Source organism: Polypterus senegalus, chromosome 18 (genome assembly GCF_016835505.1).
Source record: "Polypterus senegalus isolate Bchr_013 chromosome 18, ASM1683550v1, whole genome shotgun sequence".
Taxonomy (NCBI): domain Eukaryota; kingdom Metazoa; phylum Chordata; class Cladistia; order Polypteriformes; family Polypteridae; genus Polypterus; species Polypterus senegalus.
The window spans coordinates 67048419-67074126 of NC_053171.1; the positions used below are offsets into that span (position 1 = coordinate 67048419).

Below are 25708 nucleotides of genomic sequence, written 5' to 3' on the forward strand. Positions count from 1 at the left end.
TTGATTTTTACGGGAAGGCTTTATTAAAAAGTTCATAATTTTTTTCTGTGATCATTTGAGCCATTTTGTTTGGACAACGGGAGATGCTATTTTGCAGATTTTGCGTCATTTGTTACCCAGTTAAGTTTCCCACCATTTTTTGGGACAGCACAACGATGATATCATAAAAAGGCCTCTTTCTTCTTTGAATTTTTACTACAATTTGACTTTTGTCCTTTTAGTTTTAACGAACATAAGGCTACATTCTGGTTTACAAACTTTGTGCACCTCGGACTGTGTTTTCTCCTCCAGTCCTCTTCAAAACTCTTTCTGTCCAGCTCAGACAGAACACTACTAGGTTGTTATTATTGTCAGGGTCCCATCCTTGTCTCAATTGTGTTTTCTTTTTAGTTAATATTACTTAAATATTTCATAAATATCATTGTTGATCAAGCTTTCATTCTCTTTTTGCAATTAATATTTTGCTTATTACAGTTTTATTATTATCTCATGTATTTGCTCTTTTCGTTGTGTTTCCTGAACTCTCCATAGTGAGCCTAACGGGGTAGGACCTCTGCTTTCAGCTCTTCAATATATTTTTTAAATTAATTAAAATATAAATTTTTAGAAAAAGATATTACATGGGAAATTGGGTTGCTTTTCCTTAGGAGGCACCTTCTGTGTGAGTTCTTCGCAGTTATACATTTCCTAAACGTAACGCTTAAAGATTTGCAGTGCTGTGACGTTATTTTGCTTTATGATCAGGTACCACCATGTTATTATTCCTGTTACCGACACACAGCTCCCAGTTTCCATGGAAGTTGTGTAGCATTAACTTTTAAATCCTTTGCAAACATCCATTTCGTTTTTGTGACTGGGATACGAAGCATATTCGTTCTCAACTCTATAATTTCAGATTCTACCATTTCTCTGTCTGATTTTAAATTTTGGTTTATGATTAGACTGTTTTAGGGTTTGGTCTTTATGGTTTCGACTTGTTTCTGGTTTGACAAATGTTTCATCACATTGTCCTCTTCTCACCTTCATTGTTTCGTGTGTTGCGGTCCAGTTCCCCTCTTCACTATTGTGTTATTTTTGCAGTCTGGTTCTTTTTGACCTGTGTAGTGTCAAATTCATTTTTTCTCACAAAGAATAAACATTTACTAGAAAATGTTGCTCTCTAAAGTATGTTTGTTAATATGGGAATTTTTATGGGATCCTTTGTAAAGCATTAAACAGTTTATTATTGAACGCTGTTATTTCTATTTTACCGAAGTTGCCAGAAGTTGCGAGTGCCATCACTATTCCTGTGATAGTGTCAAAGATCTCCGTTGTGAATGTGGCACTATCTAGCTTTGTAGATAATTAAGAAAAAAAAGATCAAAAACAGCTTTATGAGGGTTTCTGTGTAAGTTCCGGTTTAGAAATCTACATGCCTTAATACTTTGATTTGTCTCCTCCATTTGGTTTGGTTTCAATCGGATTCCCTACACAGTTCAGGTGAGAACTGTGTGGGAGTGCAGGTCTGTCTTTTGATTTTAATCCCAACGCCTTTTTGAGTTTTTGGGATCTGGCAAATCATAACACAGGTGACACTGATGTATACCAAGAAAGCAGAAAGGTTAGATAATGTTCAGAGGAATTCTTGTGTCAAATTTTGACGTTAACCATAATAGCAATTTCAATATTTTTATACTGGATGTCTTAATTGAAAATGTTTTGCATTCCCCTTGTTCATTTGCTGTATTTTTACATTTTTCATTGGGTATTTTGTTTGTTGCAGACTGTTAATCTGTTTTTTTTTTTAATTTAAAACTTATTTTTGTTTCTTGTTTTAATTTATTTATAGCATGTCACATGGGTGCATAGGGGGGACAATTTAAGGGCTTGGATAATTGTTATCTTTCTAGCAGGCGCTGTTGACGAATACCTTTTCTCACTTCTGGTTTGTTTCGTCGTGACGTTTCTTTTCTTTTTCAATGTGCTGTACTTCACAATTTATTTCAATATATGGGGTTAGCCATCATGGTGCCCCAAAGATTTATTATTACTATTTGTCTCTTTATTAAAACCGTTACTAACCACCGCATTAAATAAAAAAAAAAAACATTTGCTATCTCTTTGCCATACATGTAGATTCAGCGCCTTATCTCTGTATTTGTGTGTGTGAACATCTCTTCACCGGTGCTCCGTCTCTCGAACGCATTCCCAAAAAGCCTGCTCCTCAGACTCTGCACCTTTCTCACCTTCTGCCATCCTTGAAGGCGACTCTCAGCGTGCCTCCTACTTCTTTACTCTGCCTTGAATGTCTGATGCTCTCACATTCTCTTTAGTCGCATCACCAAAGTCAAACTGACCAATCAGATTGCTCAGAGGAAGCTGACACGCAAACCTTAGCCTTTTAGTATATAGTAGATGACAGATTGTTGTCATCTTTCAATTTTATGTTTTTCGACATTTTTTGGCTTTTGATTATGTCTTTTTCCCGGTTACTTTATAAACCTCGTGCTAGTTTTACTCGCTTCATGACTCCTGTGCTGACTGAGGTGAAGGATAATCAAAAGAATGAATGGCATTCTTATTAAGGGGTTGGCCTGGTGACTGGATGTGACCCCAAACGGCTTCTGCAAGAAACAAGTGGCGGAGAGGCCCAGCACAAGATGAGATTGTTCTTCTTGTTATCTTTTGCCTTAAAGATGCAAACATATTGTTTGATCTTTGCATGGTTTCCACAAAATTAAAACTGGCTTCAGCTCGTTTGTTTAATACAAATATATTTTATTGTTTATGTGTGTTTGATTAGAGTCTTCACGAAACAGCTTTTCCAGACCGAAGTACTGGCATTGGTGCAAATGGTGAAAATGTTTGGCAAATCTGAAATAACACATTATAAAAAAAAAGCCAGTAAAAAACAAAAAAAAAAAAAAGAAGAAGAAGACAACAGTAGCCAGCTAGCTTGTTTGCTTTTGTCTCTCAGTCTTGTGGCCCCCTTCACGAGTTCACTTTGGGGAAGATGCTGACTTTATTGTTTCTGCTGATTTTCCGCTCGGCTTTGCACTTGGGCTGCTTGGTTTGGATGAGCTCCTCAGGCGTGTTCCCTAATGGCGGTAGAAGCCTTTTCTTACTGTTCCTGGTCTCTGAAAGCCACTGAGGTGGCAGCTCAAAGGGGCCAAACCCAAATTGCGTGGCATACTTATCATTGGTGTCTTCCGTTTCCGATGGCATCGCTGGAGCCACCTGTGCGGCAGAGTCTGCACTGTTCAAAGGAGGCGAGAATTTCTGCACTGAGGTGTGAGCGCCCTCCGAGCTTGATGCAGGAGCCTCTTTCTGCCGGATATCCCCTGATCCAGTGGATTTGCTTTCGTTTTCCTCATCTTCCTCTGTAGGCTTAAAGATCTGCTGCTGCCCAATGTTGAACATTTCGAGCAGCTGGCTCCCTGACCGCACGCTGGGCTCGAGGGTGGCGTCGGCAATTCCGCCAGAGCTCACGATGTTCCTACGGCTGTAACGTCGGTGAAGCTGCATGATGGAGCCCACCAGGCACTTACGCACTGATTTGTTAACCGTCAGAAAAAGCATAGGATTGGCCACTAAGGAAACTTTAGGAATCCAAATGGCTGTAAGCAGAAGAAATACTGAAATATCAGAAATATTGAGAACAGTCCTGTAGATCACAAGAGTCAAATACGGGACAATGCAAAGGAGGAACGTTAGGACCATGGAGAGCAGCATGGAATGCAGTTCTGCCTCCCTTTGTGAGACGTACGGAATGGAAATGGTGTTCTGAGGAGTTCGTAAGGCTGCAATGATCACTTTTTTCTTCTGGCTGGCACTCAGCGCTCTGCGAATGAGGATCATAAAGAGGAATACGACAACGACGGGTAGAATGACAGTGGTGAGGTTGTAGACGACGACATACACCAGATGGCCCAGTGAATAGTCCCACGTTTCCGTGCACAAAGACATTGCATAGATGTCGGTGACATTGGTGATAGCAAAAACAGGAACACTTGCCACAACTGCATGCGCCCATATGTAAATAAGGAGGTCTCTTGATCTGGCGTCTGATATTTTTCTTTCCAGTGGGTATAATACTGAATAATACCTGGAAAAAAGATAGAAGGCAAGGGAGTTATTATGCAAAGCATTCAAATAACTGGTGTTTTGCAATATGATGAATAGAAAGAAAAAACTGGGAAAATCACAGAGAAAGAGGTGACAACACACAGGCATGGGTTTAAATCTTTTCCTTCCCAGTGCCAAACAGGAGATGCTATTGCCCAGAACTGAAAGACCACTGCTTAGGTTTATTCATGAACACTTTTCCAAAGTTCAGACATATGCTATATGTGTAGACGTTTACTAACTGCTGTGTATCATATTATGACATCTGAATAATTGCAGTCATACCAGGGCACCGTCCCTGCTCTCAGGTTCTTCAGTTTACTTATTTTGTTATTTTTTTGTTAAGTTTCTACATGCAAATGTTTTCATTACTTTATAGTCTTTTCATTTTATTTTGCTGTGGGCTCACGCCATGAAGCATCATAGTGTGAAGACTTGTGTTGTGGTGAACTGCTTAGTGGTCAGTTGCAAATGTGCAGCATCTGCCTCAGAAGTGGTCTCCTTGCGGCGTCAGATAATAGGACATCTCCTGGGGCCTCATGCATAATGCCATGTGTAGAATTCACACTAAAACATGGCATATGGACAAAACTGGAAATGTGCGTATGCACAAAAATTCAGATGCATGAATCTGTGCGAATACAAACTTCCACATTCTTCTGCTACATAAATCCTGGTCAGCGTAAAAAGTAACGCAGGTGCACATGCCTGCTGTCCCGGCCTGTCTCCTCCCAGAATTACACCTCTTTAAATATGCAAATCAATATAAATAGCCCTTAAGGTCAGCGTTTTGTGAAAAGACAATGGCAAAAGCACAAGGGAAAGTAGAAGAATTTCAGTGAATACTAGGGGGGAAAAAAAAACATACTATTTGTTGGTTTAAACAGTGGTATAAACAACAAAAGGAAGTTGATCGAGTGACATAGAGTGTCAGAGAAACTTGAAAGCTTAAGTTCACAAAGTCACACAGTGCCTGAAATAAAAAAGAAGTTGTCAGATATCAAAGTCACCGCGAAAAGCTTATTAGGGTACAGAGAAAAAAAAATAGGCACATAGTGGGGAAAAAAGCACTATATGTCAACTTTAATCACGTAGTTTATTTTGTCATTAAAGTAGAACATCATAAACTTCATCTTAAAATCATTTAATTTACTAGTTTCTCAAATCCCATCGTAATTAAAGTAGCACGTTAAATGCTTTGTTTTGTATTTGATCTTCTATGTGCTCTATGTGTGTGAATCACTATATGCTTCTTAAGCGGGCTTTCTTTTCCTCTGACAGGACACAGAATCCATTACATTCATGATATTACAGCTCTCTGAATAATTTAAATACTGAGATGTATACGTGATATCATTTTCATGAAGACAGGAGTTAAAGCATGTTAGTAAACATGGGAACACAGTGGTACGGTGATGGTTCATGCCTCATGCAAAATGCTTGCTGTGCCGTGCACGACCTTCGATGAAATAATTTATTGCAGCAGTACTGTCTCTTTCAAACGTACTAACCTCCAATTCCTGTCCTTCCTTTTCTTTCTCCAAGTAACCAATCGCCACACAATCAGCTCTGTAATAGACGTTAAGCTATCTGTAAGCTTAGAACGCCGATTCTTCAAAACTTTTAAGGAACATTGAAATATCTTCAAAGTACATGTTTAATTGCGCCGTCCATCTATCCTTCCCTTGTTGCGCCAGCACCAACAAGAATACAGTGCAAGGCAGGATCAATTCTTGAACAGAGCACCAGCGCCTCGCTAGCGCTGCGGCACCGTGTCCTCACATGTTTAATTATTAACAATATAGATTATTTAAATGAAGTTAAAGTTTCATCTGTATAATATAATAAACATATTTTGCTGCATTTCACCTTAAAAATGATATCGACATCATATGTTAATACGCTCTTTATAAAGACTATATAACTGTATCGCAAGTTTACAGTGAGGTGATTGTACTAATAAGTACAAACAGTTCAACAAGGAGCACTTGATGGAGTGATTGAGCGCATTTAGAGCTCTTGGGCTGAAACTGTTTCTGAACCACGAGGTCCGTACAGGAAAGGCTCTGAAGTGTTGGCTGTATGAGAGCAGTTCAATAGACTGTGCGCATAGCTGAGCCAGTGTGTGCTTGATGCTGCATACTGATAATTCTCTTTCCAATTAGCTGCTGTAGAGCTGTGATTCCACACTCAGATACAGTGATATAAATACTCCGAGTGGTGCAGTGAGAGTAATATGGAAAAAGATGATCTGCTGTAGCAAACCCTAACGGGAGCAGCTGAAAAAGAAGAAGAAGAAGAAGAAGAAGGTGCAGTGAGAGTAACAACGCTAAAGTAGCTATGGTATTTGGAATAGTTTGACCATTCTGTGGGCCATTATATTGTTACAGGTTAATTACAATCAGATGCATTAAACTAAAAAACAGTATGCAGTTAATTTCAGTGTATTTATAAAGCCCTATTAGGGATGTGGATCTAAAAAAGAAAGTGAAACCACACTGGAACTGTAGCACTGCTTTGACGCTGGGTGCCGCCAGTTTGCAAAACTGAGCGGGGAACTTGCGTATGCCAGGGTTGGAGCTACCATGAAAATGTGTGTGGCTTTACACCAAGTTTAGGTTATATCGTGATTTGAACGTGGGAATGTTTATACACAACATTTTTGTGCATATGCACCGTTTATACACGAAGCCCCTGGTCTTGGCCACTCACGGCAAGCGGAGCCCATAGTGGTGACGTCAGCTAAGCTCTCTCTCTCTCTGTCACCACTACACTCCACCCGTTTACATCCCATCCTCAACATCAAGTGTATTGCCATGGATTCACACCATGAAGCAATGAAGTATCTCAGTTCAAAAATTTGTACATTGGTAAAATGATGGTGGTCAGCCGTAAACGTGTAATATCTGCCTCAGAAGAAGTCTCCATGCAGCATGAGCTAATAGAAGAGCTCCATTAGTCAGACGGCCGTCTCTGAACACTGCAAGGGGAGTGCACCCTAGTGACGTTAGCTAAGCTTTCTTTCCCTCAGCCCCTACCTTTTCTAAAAAGTGTTGCCACTCTACACATCCACAGTGCAAATCCCATCCTCATCGCCAAGTGTACTGCCATGGACCCACACTATTATTCAGTTCAAAGATATGCACTGTTGTAAACTGATGGTGGCCAGTCATGAACCCCCAGTATCTAGCTTAGAAGCCATCTATTTATAGTGTAAGCCAACAAAAGAGCTCCATTAGTTAATCTCTGAACACTGCAAACAGAGCACTTCATACTGACATCGGTTGACCTCTCTTTCTCCTTTAGCCCCCATGTTTTATGCACAGAGTTGCTGCTACACTCATCCACAGAGCAAATCCCATCCTCATCACCAAGTGCATTGCCAAGGACCCACATGGCAAAGCATCTCAGTTTGAAGATTTGCATTGTGCAGTGGTCAGTCGTGAACCCACAACGCTTAGCTCAGCAGTGTTCTCCTTAGAATTGTCAGATGCATCAATACCACTTCAGAACACTGTGAGTGGAAAATATTTCTGTGCCTTTGCAGAGGTATTTCCTAAAAATATTTGTGTTTTCCATTCCTAGACTTATGCAATTGACCTTTGTGTGTGTCCTGAGAGTGTCACTTAAAAGTTTTACTGTCTTTTCTGTGACACCATTCTGTTTCTCACGGGAACCAGCATTTTGGTTTATCTGTTGTTGTCACGTTGCTAGTGAAATGAATGGGTAATGAGCAGCACTGGCATCACAAGGTGGTGGGCACTGCAGTTTTTAAACTTTGATTTTGGGTTTTGACAATCATGTTGTTGACTTTCTGATTACGAATCTCATCAGTCCCACGGCTGACATTTGATCTCTTAGTTGTTTTCTAAAACAACTGCAGCCTTTCTTGTTTTTCAGCACAATGTCATTCAGTTCCCTTTCGAGTTCCCACTTGTTTGAATTATTTTTGGGTCTTGTGGCTTGCGGCCTTTTGCTTTTATCTTAAAGAATTCGATTTTGTGGATTTCTATCTAAACACCTTTTCTGGAAGATTAACTGTGATAGTTTTTATGCGCCAAGTCCTGCTTTTATGTATGATTAAAAAAAGTACAAAAGGTCTAAATCTTCAAGAAGGGCACAAGCCTAACCTAAGAAAAGACCTAACCTCTCAAAAGGGAGAGAGTCAACTGCCAAAAAGCCCTGGCCCAAATAAACACAAATGAAGAATATTTAACTCATTAAATGAAGTGATAGAAAAACCCAAAAAGCAAGAGACACTGTCAAAATAAACTCAAGTGAAGATTCTCAAAGAGTAAAAAGTAGAAGAATAATCACAGATTCCAAGACAACATATTTTCACAGTCAAAGAATTCAAAATAACAAACTTAAAGGAAACTTCATCCTTCTTCCTCAGATGTCCAAGAAAAAGCTCACCTGGGAGGAGTGTAGGAAAAGGAAAAAAATAAAATAAATGGATTGGAATGTGCTTGTAAAGGTATTTGCTTAAAAGAAAATATTAATCTGAACCTGGGACCAGTCTGTGCAGGTGTATGTGAGGTTTGGGGTTCTAATACGCCCCCTGCAGGTGACAAAACTTCAATCAACTGTCAAGATAGAAGATCTCTACGGACTGAAGGAAAATCTTAAGTAGCTCTGCTCCCAGACTTGAACAGACTCATCTTCACCATCATTTGCGCCTGTATGTAAAGTATCCGTGTAAAATAACCTTTTTAAATATATTTCAATATATTTTTGCTATGAGTGGTTTTATTAATTTTGCTTTGTAGTAATTCAGATTTTTTTAACATCTGATAGGGTGAAGGTATATTGTTTAACACAGGGCCAGATTAAGAACCTTAGAGGCCCTGGCTTCGACTTTTGCTGCTTCACTCTATTGCGGATTTTAAATGTAAGCATATCTAAATATATATCACAGATTTTTCACTGGTTTGCGGATTTCTGCGGACAATGGGTCTTATAATTTATGGTACATGCTTCCTCAGTTTGTTTGCCCAGTTGATTTCATACAAGGGACACTATTGGCGGATGGCTTAGAAGCTACCCAATCAGAGCATGTATTACATATTAACTAAAACTCCTCAATGATATACGATATGCTTCCCGCGCGGTGCTTGATTGTTTGCTTTTCTCATTCTCTCTCACGCTCTCTGACATTCTCTGCACCTGACGGAGGGGGTTTGAGCAGAGGGGCCGTTTGCACAGAGGCTGTTTGCTTAGAAGATACGGATGCTCCTCTAAAAAATGTTGCTTTATCGCGGTGCTTCAGGATACTTAAAAGCGCAAAAGCACGTATTGATTTTTTGATTGTTTGCTTTTCTGTCGCGCGCTCTCTCTCTCTGACATTTTCTGCTCCTGACTCGCATTCTTTGAAGAGTAAGATATGTTTGCATTCTTTTAATTGTGAGAAAGAACTGTCATCTCTGTCTTGTCATGGAGCACAGTTTAAACTTTTGACTAAAGGGTGTTATTTCATGTCTAGATGGCTCTAATAATGTTAAAAGTGTGGGAGAGTTTATAAGGGCTTATAATATATAAAAATAACCATACAAACATATGGTTTCTACTTCGTGGATTTTCATCTATCGAGGGGGGTTCTGGAACGCAACCCCCTCGATCGAGGAGGGATTACTGTATATATATATATATATATATATATGCATTTTTTCACTTAATGCAGGAGCCCCTTTTTGTGGAACCTGGTTCAGCTGCACCATTTGCAGTTTTGCACCATATGGTCCAATGCAAATCCGGCAGTGGACAGTTTCTGTGGTGCCCCCCACTTTCCTTGATGGTTAATCCAGCCATGGCCCAGTAACTCCCTAATGTGTGTGGGTGATTGACATATTTGCTCCGAGGTTGGTGGCCGAGAAGAGATGTCATCAAAAAGTAGCAGTGTGGAGAGGTGGCACCTGCTTTAGTGGTTGGCACAAGTATAGCTTATGTCTGAAGACAACCGCTTGGACTGCTTATCTCAAACTAGTAGGTGTCTTGGCTAGAAGCAGCTGTCCATGGGGAGGTGAAGCCGCATACGTGGGACGCTATAAAGCAGCTATATTAAAGCACAGGTACATTTCCATGATAACGCATTAATTACGTGAACTGGCATGTCTTAGGAATGGAAAGTGGCCAAAAACAATGCCAGGGGTCAAGTTAGGGTCTGTCATTAGCTCCCACTCAGCAGTGCTCCCCTGAAGATCTCCATTAGCCAGCTACAGATCTGGTGACGGGTTCTCTTAAGGCACAAGCACTAATCCTTGAGCCACCCTGAGCTTGGATTTTTTATTTTTTTTACATACTGGTATGAGTATTTTCTACAATTTGAGGAGATGTATGTAAGTCAGATAAAAAAAAAACAACATAAAATGTGACAAGCAAACTGACGCTTTGTTAGTGTTGTTGTTGTGTGCAAAATGCCATGTTGTTCAAACAGTAATGGAAGTGAGGGTAGGCGAGTCAAAATGAATGGCCAACACAAACCCAAGATTTTAACAATAAGGTGCTAAATTCCATCCATCTGCAATATGTGAATGAATGAATTGAGTGACAGTGCGCCGGTGCCCAAGAAAACGATTAACAGATGGGGAAAGGCCAAACAAGCAGGCTGTTTTCTCAGACAAATGTTACCTTTTGTAGTGTCACTTTGAACAAATAGGCAATAGTATGCTACTTTAAAATATTTAAACACTTATTAAGACATGCAGTAAAAGGAACAGTGAGAAAAGGGTGGTTTTACCAGGATACCAAGATTTTGTTTAAATTCAGGATATGAAACTCCCCATACCTACTGTAAGTTAACAGTAATGTCCTTTAAAACAAGCATTTCATTTTTAAACCTTGCAACGTGTCCGGGAGAGCAGATTAGCACCACCTGGCATAAGGATGGGGGCACCAGTCGGGTCCTTCAGTTCGATAAACAACAAAATATACAGCCATACAAAAAAGAAATGTGGCTCTTAATAGCCTCATCTTAGAAATACAGTTGGCTGCTGAGTCTCACGCAAGGGAAGTAAGTGACGACATGTTCCTTATTTATATCGTTTGGTGCTGGAAGGGGTGGGGTCTCTTTACAGCCTTGTGGGCGGAGCCAGGTGTTATCCTTGGCCGGCCTTGCAATGCTACGGGGGAAAGAGAAACTGCCAGTAAGGTTAACGCCTCCTCTTGGACCAGGGTGGAACTGCTTACCTCGCTAGTACCAGGAAGGTGCTCCCACAAGGAGGTCACACAAACGTGACAACTAGCAAACTTATTTTTAATTCTAGTGGCTGAAATTGGGAAGAAAGTAGTGGAAATGGTAAAGGAACTTGCATTTTATTGCTGTGTAAGCAAGCAAGCTTTAAATTGAATGCATTACAGCGAGAGGACAAAGAAATTTAGCAGATTATCAATAGATATGAAAAGCCAGTATTCTAACTTAAAGCTTGGAGCTGACAGAAACAGGTTTGTAGGTTTACACCATCTTTATTGTGCCCAGAACAGAGTCCGGTGAAATTATTTACTTGTTTGTGCTAAACATAAGCAACACAATCGCCAGGATTAGTGAGAACGATCACCTGAGCTTGAAATGTCTGTGTCCCTATCTGAAAAAATCTCAGAACAATATCAGCATTACAGGAGAGAATTCTTAGGTCTTTATGTTTAGATACAAACTTCCAGACATAAGATCACTGACTAAATGCACTCTTCCTCAGGCTGGGCAAGTTGAACGCTCTTTTCATAAAGTTATTAATGCTACTGATTAAAAATGTTACGATTTGACATCTGGCTTGTTACTAGTGATGAGCGAACCCTTGCCGTGAGTTCAGCGAAATCACAGAAATGTTCAAGAACTCCACGTCACCAGGGAGCACTCTGCTTGCAGTGTGCAGAGGCGGCCTCTGTGCGGCTGCCAAACTCCGCAAAATGCATTGAATGAGGAACTGAACTAGTTGTGAGTGGATTATAAGGGTGCAATGGCATTTCAATTGTCCCTAAGGGCCATGAAAGCACGATGCTGGGCCAATTATTGAGGCCAAAACTGTGACCAGAGCTGGAAACCAGCAGTGCTAACCACAGCGCCCCATCCCTCAAGCAACAAAAGATGCACAAGTAAAAAAAATATATATATATATAGTTATTACATGCACTGAGTACCCACCTTGGGGTACAAAGTCATGGCGAGAGACTGGCTTGATCCATTGTTTGAAGGTGCGGCTCTGGGCACAGCTCATCCTTTTGATTTATTTGTGCAGATGCTTATCTATCTATCTATCTATCTGTCTATCTATCTATCTATCTATCTATCTATCTATCTATCTATCTATCTATCTATCTATCTATCTATCTATCTATTATATAGTGCCTTTCACTCTATCTACACTATCTATCTATTATATAGTGCCTTTCACTTGTTTTCATTGCACTTTTGTGCTTCACAGAGCTTCATGTTATTACAGAGCACTTTTGTATTCATAAATCTTTTAGTTATAAAGATTCTACCTGGCCAGGGTTTTTGGCAGTGCCAACCCAGTGAGCATTTTTGGAATTGTACAGGACTTTTACGCTTTGGAATTCTTGAATGGCACAACATACTGCAGTTCTGGGGGCAAAATCTACTTAATAAAAGTCGTCAGGTTAAGCTGGCAAGCAGAAATCTATGAGCTCTACTCTCCAAGTCTCACACATTTATGGTGCTTTTCATTTTAGGTGCCAAGATAAACAAAGTCGGCTTACCTGTCTAAAGCAATGACGGTGAAGCTGAGGACGGTGACAGAACTGAACACCTTGTGAAGAAACTTGATGATCTTACAGAAGATCAAGGTGTAAATCCACCAGCAGCAGTGAGGACTGGCACTCAGCACGATGTCAAAGGGTACGCACACCAAACTGGCACAGATACTGGAGCAGGCGAGGTTCTTGATAAAGCGGTTTGTTACCGTCTTGAAGACTGAAGTTCGGCACGTCGACCACAACACCATAACATTTCCTGTAAGTTTACAGAAAAAAAAAAACACAACTGGTCAGTTTGGTTGAGATGTGGCGCCTCTCCTCATACAGTCGATGGAACTTGTTGGTTTCCACTTGCATACCACTACAACCTCAAGTGTAAAGAAATCTGTAATGCCACGTTATGTGAGCCTATCAGTGCTTGCCTGCATGATGTCCCAGGAACACTTCTGCACAGGCGCTGGCTTTAGTTGATTGCTTTTCATCTCATGTCATCTTTTTTTTTTTTTATTCAAATCAAAATCACAAAAAAAGTTTGAAGGGCATATTTGTTGAATAAAACATTCCCAACCCCACTGAAATTCACAGGGTGCTGGAGCCACCCCAGCAGCGTCAGGCACAAGGCAGGACTGAGCCCTGATAAGTTAGGGCCATGGACACAGTTGGAGAGACATCACGTCATGCAGCAAATGTAAGGAAACAGCAGAATAATTATGTATTGTAAAACACTTGGAATAGTCGTGGGAGCGCACCTACCTCCACAAACAGAAGAGCATTCATTATATTTGCGCTACAATAGGTTTGATTAACAAGGGCAGATCGTCATTTTGGAATGCAGCTTTGCTCAAAATCTGAAGCTACTGCAGCCCAAATTTCATGTTCCACCGATTCTCACACTGTTCTGTCAGACTCATGCCAAGGCACTTCAGGGTAGCCAGTTGGCCTGATCAGTACATCCTGGGGTGTGTGGAGAATCAGGACCAATGGGAGGAAGACACACACGAGCTGCCAAAGTGGGACTGAAACCCAGGACACTGTAGCTGGGAATCAGCGGGGCTAAGCACTGCGCCTTTATGATTATCAAACATTTATTAGGTCGTTACAGAGTGCAGCTTTACTGCCATGATTATATGGCTCCTTACATATCTATCTTATATAGTGTCTGTCACATCATATTATTGTAGAAAATGCTTCTCTTTTCACAATGACCCTGAAATTTGGGTTATTTGCTGTATTTGCTCCCACATAACAAACTGTTGTGTTCTGTAGCACCTTCATCTGGAGATTAGCAGAGCAGGTGAACTGCTTCAAATATCTGATACCACGAGATGTGCAATGACATTTACAACATGGCCTCTTGTAGCTGTAATAGTTTTAAGATGGTCTTTCACTTGGGTTTGGTGGCTGGCAATTCAGTTTCTCATTACACAGCAGCTTATTTCATTTCAGGCCCCCTCACTATGCCCCTGACCCCCTAACTAGGCTATTGTCTGCTTGTTATGTCTTCTGTCTATTAGGTATGCTTATCATGTGAGGGTGGAATTACACCTCCTTGTTATCCATATTCTAAATAAAACTTTCACATTCAGTTGCTAAACCGTCACCACGTTCAGCAATTCAGACTGTTAGTGCAGCATTTCAACTTCCACAACAAAGTCCATGGCCTTTCTGGTGCAGTGCATCTCCGTCATCAGATGAGCACAATTCAGTTATGATTATGAAAATTATGAAAATGTTCATCCACATGTCTGTTTCTTTCATATATCATAGCCATTTATCTATCTATTATATAGCTCCTTTACTATCTACTGTCACACACGTGTGCATGGGGGACAGTTTACAGGCTCAAATAGTGTTATTCATCAGCCAGACCAGGGGTTTGCACTTTCACCTGATCCTCTCTCCTTTTGTTCTTCGGTACTTCAGCCATCATCGGTCCACCCACCGTTGACATCACTTCTGGGAAACCCTGATGACATCATTTCCGGGACCCAGAACTCCCCTTCCTACGACATCAGTTCTAGTTCCAGCCTGCCCTGATTCCATCTCTTCCTCCTACCCACCATATTTATAGAGCAGTCTCAACCTGTTAGTCAGTTCAGTTGTGAACTCTAAATACGTAAAGACATGTTTTTTTAGTATACGGGGTAGCCGTCCCCTAACCTTTTCCTTTCTGCTGCCTAATTTTTTATCACACTATCTATCCATCATACAGTGAATTTCCTATCAATCTATTATATAGTGCCTTTCATATCTATGTATCTGTCATATAGCACCTTTCCTATCTATCTATTATATAGCGCCTTTCACAACTATCTAGGTAGATCTATCTAGCTAAAATGCAAATTTGACTCACTCACTGCTTCCCGTTTAGTTTAAATGCTAAAATATATCAAGGCTGAACATCAAGGTCAATACACACCCACTACGAAAGGAGATTTTGCTACATTAATATTTAGGGGTAACCATCCCCTCCACAAAAAACTATATACCTCAAAATCTCAAAAATGCTTTGACTGAAATCTGGTGACTTTATAGATAAAGCAAACTGACCACTATGTGTTTTTTTTTATTTGTCGATAATTTTATTACAGCATTTATCAATTGTCATGCATGGATGTCAGAGGTTCACCTTCTGGGCTCATCAGAGGTAAGCACCAGAACATTAGGGGGCGCTGTCATTGATGATGTTCTCACTTTTTCTACTCACAGTCCAGAGCAATTGTGCGGTGAGGGCTTCACCAATTCCAGTCCTGTGACTATAAATAATAATAATAATAATAATACATTTTATTTATACAAGGCGCCTTTCAGAGAACTCAAGGACACCAAACAAACAATAAATAAATAAATAAAAGACACAATTATAAACAACTTAAAACATCAGAAAATCTAAAAATTAAAACCAAACAAAACCACTATAATCAGGAGGAAGAAGAAAAAGCCATTTTAAACAAATGTGTTTTAAGTTTACATTTGAAAGATGAATATGATTTGATATTTTGGAGATCCGCAGGTAATGAGTTCCAGTGCTAGGGAGCAGAACGGCTGAAAGCTCTGCTCCCCATGGTGGTTAGACGGGCGGGAGGAACGGTCAGATGGGTGGAGGAAGAGGATCTAAGGTTACAGGAGGGAATGGCAACATGTAGAAAGTCAGACAGATATGGAGGTGCGAGGTTATGGATGGCCTTAAATGTTAGTAGCAGAATCTTAAAATCAATACGAAACTTGATCGGGAGCCAATGAAACTGCTGCAAGACCGGAGTAATATGGTGAAAAGATGGGATTCCAGTAATGATACGTGCTGCAGAATTCTGGACTAACTGAAGCTTGTGAAGAGATTTATTAGGGAGACCAAAGAGGAGTGAATTGCAGTAGTCCAGCCGAGAAGTGACAAGACTATGAACGAGAATGGCAGTAGTATGAGGAGTGAGGGAGGGACGAATGCGATTAATATTACGTAAGTGGAAGTAAGCAGCCCGGGTGATGTTATTAATGTGACATTGGAAAGATAGAGTACTGTCAAGGATGACACCCAGACTCTTGACCTGAGATGATGGGGAGTTATCAATAATAAAAGAAAGATTATTGGTTTTGGATAATGATGATTTTGAACCAATGAGGAAAACCTCAGTTTTATCACTGTTTAATTTAAGAAAATTTGAAGAGAACCAGGATTTAATTTCAGAAATGCAGTCAATAAGCGAGGGTGGTGGAAAAGACGAGGTGGGTTTACCAGCAAGGTAGAGCTGGGTGTCATCAGCATAACAGTGAAAATTAAATAAAGGTGAGACGATCCCAGCAGAGGTCGGGACGGGCAGACCACCAGATGGACCTCTGACTTAACAAGTGTGACCTACGCTTTGCTCGACTGTAAAGCGGTTTGATATTGCCTTACCTTTTGATTTAGTGCCATTGAGGGGCTGTTTCTTTTGAACTGAGCTTATTAAAAAGGGCAACCCTGTTGGCACCTCAGTGTTTGCCTGGTGAACATGTGTGTTCCCTCAGCCGATGACACAATCTATATATATAATTCACTAAGGGCACGCAAAACAGCGAGTGCAAGCAATCAGGGCATGCAAGACAGCAAGCGCAAGCAAGACAGAGAGCCACGCCCACCAACTCACAGAGCCCCGACCAACAAGTCTAAGACCATGGGATACGCTTGACAGAGCCCCGCCCGCCAACTCTAACTCTCCTCCCGTGTCATGGGATACGCACGACAGAGCCCCGCCCGCCAACTGTAACCCTTCTCCTGCGTCCACCGTCGCTCTCAAGGCATTTGCACTGCCTACTCATGTGCCCGCACACAACAGCCTCAGTCGCTTTCATCTGTGCTACAGTCCTCATGAGAGAGACACACACAGAGGCGCGCGAGACAGAGCGAGACACACACACAGGCGCGTGAAAGAGAGACACACACACGCACACAGGCACGCGAGAGAGACACACACACAGGCGCGCGAGAGGGACACACACACACACATAGATAGCGTGCATTGTTGCAATGTTACTTTTCTTGGTTGTTTATTAAATTACGGATTTTTCAAATGTTCATTTTTTCCCTGTGCTTAAAACTCATTAAAAAAGTGGGGTTTTTTTCTTTTTTTTTTAATTTTTATTTATTAATTTTATTACAATCAATACATAGCAATCAAGTTTTTACAAAAAAAAGAATTATGTTAAGAACAGATCGATCCCCACCCTGAGAGAGAGAGCAAGCCAAACGGTGTAAAATTTAAGGCTTGTAAAAATACCTAAATTAATAAATTCTCTGTGCTTTATAAACTTATTTTAAAATATTACTGATTAGATCCTGCCATGTTTTGAAAAAGTCTGTACAGATCCTCTAACTGAGTATTTGATTTTTCCAATTTCAAATAATATAACACATCAGTTTCCCACTGACTTAAAGAGGAGAGTTTGGGTTCTTCCAGTTTATCAGAATAAGTCTGCGTGCCAACAGTGTAGTGAATGCAATCACAATTTGTTTGTCCTTCTCCACTTTAAGCCCCTCTGGAAGAACCCCAAACACAGCTGTTAATGGGTTAGGAGGGATTGTGAGTCCAAGGCTGTCTGAGAGGTAATTAAAATTTTTGTCCAGAATAATGTTAATTTGGTGCAGGCCCAGAACATGTGACCCAGTGAGGCTGGGGCTTGGTTGCAACGCTCGCAGGTTGGATCATGCCCTGGAAACATTTTGGAGAGTTTTAGTCGAGACAGATGTGCTCGATATATAATTTTGAGTTGTATAATTGTATGCTTTGCGCATATGGAGCTCGAGTGAATTCTCTGCATTGCTACTTTCCACTCCTTTTCTGATATATTAATTGAGAGGTCTTTTTCCCAGTGTCCTCTTGGATCTTTGAAAGGAAGGGATTGTAAAATGATTTTATATATTGTAGAGATGGAGTCTAATTCCTCAAAATTGAGTAATATTTTTCCAGCGTGGATGAGGGTGCAAGATGAGGAAAATCTGGAAGGTTCTGTTTAACAAAGTTCCTGATTTGAAGATAGTGAAAGAAATGTGTAGCTGGAATGTTAAATTTGGAATGTAATTGTTCATAGGATGCAAAGACGTTGTCTATATAAAGATCTCTAAGCAAGTTAATTCCAAATTTTTTCCAGATATTAAAACTGCATATGTTTGCAAAGGTTGAAAGAGGTGGTTCTCTTGCAGGGGTGCCACAGATAGAAGCTTCTCCGTCTTAAAATGCTTTCTACATTGGTTCCAGATTCTAAGTGAGTGGAGCACAATTGGGTTATTAGTGTATTGCCGATAACGTGTGTTTATTGGAACGCAGAGCAGGGAATACAAAGTACTGCAGGATTTTACTTCTATTGCGGTCCAAGCCTGTGTATGTTCTTCTATTTGTGTCCAGGTTCTTATCGACTGTATATTTGCCGCCCAGTAATAAAACTGGAAGTTAGGTAGAGCCATGCCGCCTTCTGCCTTTTGTCTTTGTAGGGTCGCTCTTTTTATGCGTGGATGGTTTGAATTCCAAATAAATTAGGTTATTGTTGAATCTAATTGCTTAAAGAGCGATTTATTAATGTATATTGGAATGTTTTGAAATAAAAAAAGGAGCTTAAGAAGAATATTCATCTTAACAGTGTTAATTCTTCCAGCTAGTGTGAGATGAAGGGTTGACCATCTATGCAAGTCTTGTTTAATTTTTTCCATGCAGACGACGAAATTTTGTTGATATAGAGCTTTATGTTTACTTGTGATGTTTACTCCTAGGTATTTAAACTGTTCTGCAATGATAAAAGGTAGGGTGTCTAATCTAATATTATATGCTTGAGAATTCACCGGAAAGAGTACACTTTTGCATATAATGAGATTTTCTGTTCCAGTCCTTCTCTGCTAATCCCCTTTATCTGGTCAGTATTTCGACAATGTATTGCCAGTGGTTCAATGGCAATCGCAAACAGCAGCGGTGAACAAGGGCATCCTTGTCTTGTGCCACGTTCTAGTTTAAAGTAGTCTGAGCAAATGTTATTGATGCAAACTGAAGCTTCTGGGTTAGTATACAGTAATTTAATCCATGCACAAATGTTCGGGCCATACCCAAACTTCTCCAATATAGTAAAAAGGTATTTCCATTCAATCATGTTGAATGCTTTTTCTGCATCCAATGATAATAATATTTCTGGGGTGTTTGATTTAGTTGGTGAGTATATTACATTAAACAGGCGTCGAAGATTTGAAGATAAGTGTCGGCCCCTAATAAATCCAGTTTGGTCTTGTGATATTACCGAGGGAGCACTTTCTCCATCCTTCTAGCTATGATTTTAGAGAGTATTTTAACGTCGTTATTCAGAAGTGAAATTGATCTGTATGATGCACATTGTAATAAGTCCTTATTTTGTTTTGGAAAGACAGTGATTAATGCTTGGCGAAAGGTTTGTGGAAGAAATTGGTTATCTCTGGCTTCTGTAAATGTTGCTAATAGGAGGGGAGCTAGCTGAGCGGAGAATTTCTTGTAAAACTCTGCAGGGTAGCCATCAGGGCCTGCTGCTTTTCCACCTTGGAGTGACTTTATAGCATCCAGTAATTCTGATAATGCCAGAGGTTTATCGAGTTCCTCCACACTAAAAGCGTCAATTTGTGGTATCTGTAATGTATCCAGAAATGCATTAGATTGTATATTGTCTTCTTTAAACTCAGTAGTATATAGGGATTTATAGTAGTCTCTAAAAGTGTACATTATATTTTTGTGTTCGATGATTTTATCTCCGTCGTGTTAGTGATTACCGAGATTGCGCTGCGTACATCTTGCTTGTGAATTTGTTGCGCTAAAAGCTTATTAGCTTTCTCTCCATGTTCATAATAATGATGTCTGGATTTGTAAATTAGATGTTCAGTTTCTTTAGTTGCCAAGAGGTTTAATTCTGAATGTAGAGCCTTCCTCCTCTTATGTAGAGTCTCGCTTGGTAGTCTGGCATGTTCTTCATCTATTTTAGTATTTTCGCTTTTTATCTCTGCTACTTTCTTCGCTTCGGATTTATTTCTGTGGGAAAGATATGAGATAATCTGTCCTCTTAAGAAGGCCTTAAGAGTGTTTTTAGCGAGCAGTTTGTAGTGCTACAGCGCAAACTCTTGCAGTGTTAGTTTTCTCTGTTGTTCAAAGTTTTCTCAGTGTTATTCAATGTTTTTACATTTAGTCTACTATTACGCTGTGCATTCTATGGTATAATTAACTATATTTGTGATTAAAAACTGTGCCCGCACCCAACTCGTCACCAAACACATCTTCACTCGCTTTGGTCTGTGCTACAGTCCACATGCAGCTGTGAGCCACGTTGACTGTTCACGTTGATAATGATGTAGCGTATGCTACGCCGCGGATTGGCAAGTATATATTAATATTATGCTGACCTACACGCTCTGTGCTGTGCTGATGGGGGGCTTTCTGCAAACGTAGGATTGCTGTAGAAGCGATTCATTGGTCATGTGAATAGCAGCACTGACCAACATAATGAATGGTTGACTGAGAAAGGGACTGTGTCCGGGACAGGAAAAAAAGAGTCACGATGACATAGGTGTGAAATGGAAAAAAAAGAAAGTTCAGCGAAGTTCAAGGAAGATGTGAAGCTCAACGGTTAGCAAGTGCTCTAAATCTCCAGTGAGGGTCCCAGGCACTGTGGCTGTGGGCAGCTGATGTTTTTCCAGAAGCAAAGGGGGAAAGAGAGAGAGAGTGAAGAAGAAGAGACAAAAGTGGCATCTTCAGGTGCAAACCAGCATCAGCTTAAACTTAATGGGCTGCCAAAACCACTTTCTTGTAATATACATTTGCATCTATGAACTATGAAGTGGGATGCCCACCCCCAACCTCAACCTGCAAATTCTTTGCAGCATGGCTTGAAGTGGGCCGGCGCTCACTGGCACAAAGTACCTACCAGCACTTCCCAATTTTTTGCTCATGACTGCCGGCACTCTCTGCTGTGTTCCAGCAGTGTTGTCTAGTGCAGTGGACATCATCATGGCAATCCATTACTGTCTGTTGACCTCCAGACCACCTGGATATGTCGCTGGTAACTCCAAAGAGGACCTCTCTTTGAATGCGGCACACTCTCTTCAATCAAGGTGCTTAAATCGCGCAAGAGCATGGCATTTGAATTCCCAGTGGTAAAGCCACAGAAATTGTGTGGTGACACTCACAGCTACAGCTCGGCGCTCCTCACTCTTCACGTTATTCCACCAGAGTAACACGTATGGTGCGTCAAGCTCTGCTATGTATTTACATTCACATCTTTAAAAGGGCATCATGTACAACTGACAACTGACTGTAATTGAGTGAACAACGTGAACAAATAAAAACTGTAAATATTGCCAAAGAAAACACAGCCTGACTGGTACCTGAGCCATGTTGGATGGTTCCTTACCCAGCCATGATTAAGGAAGGAGATGGATGGAGGGGCATCCCACCCGAGTTGGTTAGTGGTGCCTGTCATGGACAGAAGGTCATTATGTGATCCCCCAGTACATCAGGTGGCAGTGTCCCTCTGGTATGGCTCACATTTGGACACCCACAGGGCTACATGGGAGTTGCAGTTTTACTCGGTGGCCCTGGATGGGTCCTCAGGTGCCACCAGGGGGAGCTGCTGGGAGAACAGAGGTTCTGCCAGAGCCGGAAGTGCTTCCAGGTGGCAATCCTGTTGCACCAGAAGTACTGCAGGGTTCGTGCTGAAAAGCAGCCGCTCTGCCTCATCTGGGGGTCCGAGTCAGGAGGTCATGGTCAAGGCATGCTCAGAGGAGAGCAGAGGTTGAACAGCAAAGGAAAGAAACAAAACGTGGCCGATTTATCAGGTAATAAAAACCTGTAGAACGTATTTGTTCAAATAAAATCTTCTTTCCCTGTGTGGTTTGATCGTGTTTGGGGGTGCAAGTTTGCCCCCGACAGGTCACAACATCTAACAACGATAATTAAATAGTTTCAAATTTCATAATGTTCTGACTGCCCGAAGTTGCTGAAATCAATTGACACAACATTTCCATTATGAAATTTTGCATGGCGTTGTTTCTGAGTGCTTTAAAGTTTATGAATTCTATTTACCGTTGTGAGTTTTGGTTTTGGCATTTGATTCTTGGTTACCCCGGTATGGACTTTTGTGACATTTCAGTTACAGTCCAGCTGAGGTCCTAGCTTTTATCTGCTATTTAAAGGATGTTGGTTTTTGTTTTGCCTACCTCTTTCCTCTTTAGCAGAACAGTACATGACACTGAAATGAAAAACGAATGACACGGGTCTTGAGGACCACTGATTAGGTGGAGTGTCAGTGTGTCAGCCTTGGCAGGTGCCCTGTGACCAGCTCCAAATGCCGGAGTGCCTCTCGTCTGCTCTCATTCTAATTCTGATGCCTGTTCATTTCTCGTCCTCGAAGAGTTGAGGATGCACTCGACCTCTAAGGGCGTCTTGGACTTCTTAATCAGGGACACGGCACATTTCTTAATTAATGGATTTATTTCCCTCAAGTGCTTTGACAAGGCTTCACTTAACAAGGACCTCACACTTGGCACAAAGCAGCCATTTTTCTGCCACTGTGCTAAATGATTAAAACGGAAAGGATATGGCAGAGTTGTGTTTCCTTCTTCTTTTTCAAAATATTGGCACATTGGCACAGTATTTAGTGCTGCTAACATCACAGCTCCAGGGAATCGGCTGCAGAGAGGTTACTTCATGGCAGTCTCCTTTCACTTGGCACTGCCTGCAGGTCACAGCAAAAATGGTGGAGATAGAGAAGCCTAACATTCAGTGACAGGGACACAAGAGTCGACACCAGGGGTCACTAACAGCAGTCCTGCTCTAACCAATCACCACATTAGAAGGCAGTCCTGGCTGTCGTTTAGTTTTATGCTTTCGTAGTGCCCTTGTCCTGCGCTCTTTCTGAAAGCAGGGGTCTTCAGTATTGCTCTTGGAGGGCTGTAGCCCTACTGGTTCCATTCCAGCCATTTTCTTCATTAGAGTTAAATTTTTGATACTACAATATTGTTTCCCACTTCATTTCCATTCACTTATTTGTTACATTGCTGTTCTGTCTCAGCAGAAGACAACAAAATTTTAATGAAACAGTCAAGAGATGAAGCGAGGCTGAAAATAGAGTGTAATTGATAGAATGCTGGAACTGGCATCCCAGCCGGGTTTGAACAGGCATCCTTACCCAGTCGAGAGGCCAGTGTAGCCGGGGAGGACAGTTTATTCAGGACATTTTCTTCCCCTATTTGGCAGCCACCCTGGTTTAGGCTTCCCACAAGAACGCCCACAGGGCCCACTGGGGCCTGTAGTCTCGTGGGGACAACCCCTACTTTTTGGGACTTCCAATTGGTACTTCCATTGGGTTGTGCCCTGGCAACGGAAGTACTCAAAGGTCCAAGATAAAAGGAGCTGACAGAGTCAGGAGGAATCAGACGTGGAGCAGAGGAGAGGAGAAAGAGTCTGAAGAATTGAATTGTGTGTGCCTTTTGAAACCTTTGATTGAAAATGTTTAAAGATTAAAGCCTTTTAATTAAATTGGGGCTTATGTCTGTGTACTTGTGTCTGCAGTTGGGGCGCTGCAATGCCCCCTGTTGGTTACAGGGTCAATACCAGAGTGACAAACTGACCTTCCAACAAGCCAGAAATGGTAAAGAAAAAGTCAAATATCACAAGGCAGAAAGGTCTGAGAACCATTAGGTAGAGAACGGCACACTGAAGGGTAAATCAATACAAAGTCGGATAAGCGAGAAACGCAAGTGACGGCCCTTTATCTGGTGGTGCTAATGACATCAAGCGTTGTCAACGTGAATGTGACAAGATGGTTGCAGCCACAATAATCCAAGATTATTATGACTCGGCCAGGGGTTCAAAGCAGGGGCAGTGCCAGTATTGGGCCCACCCACTTTCCTCATTGGCCCACCCTGTAGCCCACCCCGTAGGTTTTCAGATTGTTTTTCACCTAAACTACATACATGCATTTTAATGCGCATCTCATTTCATTAAAGTATCAGTCGATTATAAACGTGCACAGCAAAAACCCCCAGTGCTTATTACTAGAAAATTTCATTAAACTCTTAAAATGTATTTGGAAAATGCATATAAAGATGGTGATTATACAGCAAGTGTCTGCAAAGAAAGGATTAGAAAAATACGAATGACGTAAAATGTTTTCAGTCAAACATGACTGCGAGATTCCTTCACCTTGAAAATCTCCAAAAAGTAGTCAGGATAATTAGAAAAAATTAGGAAACAAAATGCTAATCACCACACAATTTAAAAAATAACAGAGGGAAAATAACTTACCAAAAGAAATACTACTAATTACAGAAATAAAATGTAAACAGAACGCAAAGAATGCAATACAAGAGGGAGACCTGTAGGGGGCATTTTACAACCCACCAAAGCCTCAACACAACCTTACAAACAAATAAAACTGTTTTAATTCCCATAAGGCGTCTACAGGTCTCTTCCTGCAGCTCAGTTCTCTCCTCCTGCACTCCTCTCAGGTGAAGTTCGTCCAACTAGTCTTTTAACACCCAAGCCGATTGTGGTGTGCAATCTGTCTCCTCTGGGAAGCACATCCGGGTCAGGCAAGACCACACCAGTCCTTGTGTAGTCAATATCTGACAGCTCCCCTGGTGGGCCCCCACCCCCATAAGGCAGCTACATGGGACCACAACTCCCAAGCTGCACTGCAGGTATCCATATTGGGCTCGCCATACGGGATGCTGCCACCCAGTGTATGGGGAGACTCTAAGCCCACAGCAGGCAGTCACCTCGGTTGGGCTGCTTCCTCATTCATGTCCACCTTCTAGTGTGGAAGGGGAATATTGCAGCCCCTTCATGACCTTCTTTTATAATGGCTTCCTGGCCAGGCAAGAGAGTCAAAAAACAAAGCCACAACGGTGACCCCGTCACGTCTACTAATGGATTATCCAGGGACCCCAAACTAGTTGCTGTGATGTCTTAATTCTAAAGAGTGCCTTTCACAGATAAACATCCTTACAAGACATTTCACAATACAATGTACCAAATAGCAAAAAACAGCACAAGGCCATAAAGCAGGATTTTCAAATACGAGTAACGTAAAGGAAATGTGAAATCAAACATCTTCACAATGTCAGGCCGGGAGGAATCGTTAAAATCAGCAGCCCTGATGTTGTCAATAAAAGACAGAAGATGAATGGCATCAACTGGAATTGACTTCAAACGCAAGTGATTTCTTTTCCTGCCTGAGAAGCTGTAACAGAAATAATTCTCTGTGCATTTAGCGGGAAATCTCCAGGGAGTTACTCTTCAGCAGGGATGTGACGTGACCAATCCATTTTGAAATCATGCATCGGCAAAAGCAGCTGACTTCAATGGTGTCATAATGACCTCGCTGCTAAAAATACAAAAAGAGAAGAGATGAGGAGGAT

The 25708-nt window shown here is 41.2% G+C and overlaps 1 protein-coding gene across 1 annotated transcript in view; it reads right to left on the bottom strand.

Annotated features, from left to right (window-relative positions):
• Window positions 1–2745: 2745 nt before the first annotated feature.
• Window positions 2746–25708, bottom strand: part of gpr176 (G protein-coupled receptor 176) — a 32431-nt gene continuing 9468 nt past the window's right edge. The window contains exons 2-3 of the mRNA XM_039742047.1: window positions 12817–13069; window positions 2746–4084 (exon numbers count right to left, since the gene is read on the bottom strand). Of these exons, the coding sequence (XP_039597981.1) occupies window positions 2971–4084; window positions 12817–13069 (1367 nt within the window). The 3' untranslated portion in view covers window positions 2746–2970. The remainder of the gene's footprint in view (window positions 4085–12816; window positions 13070–25708) is intronic.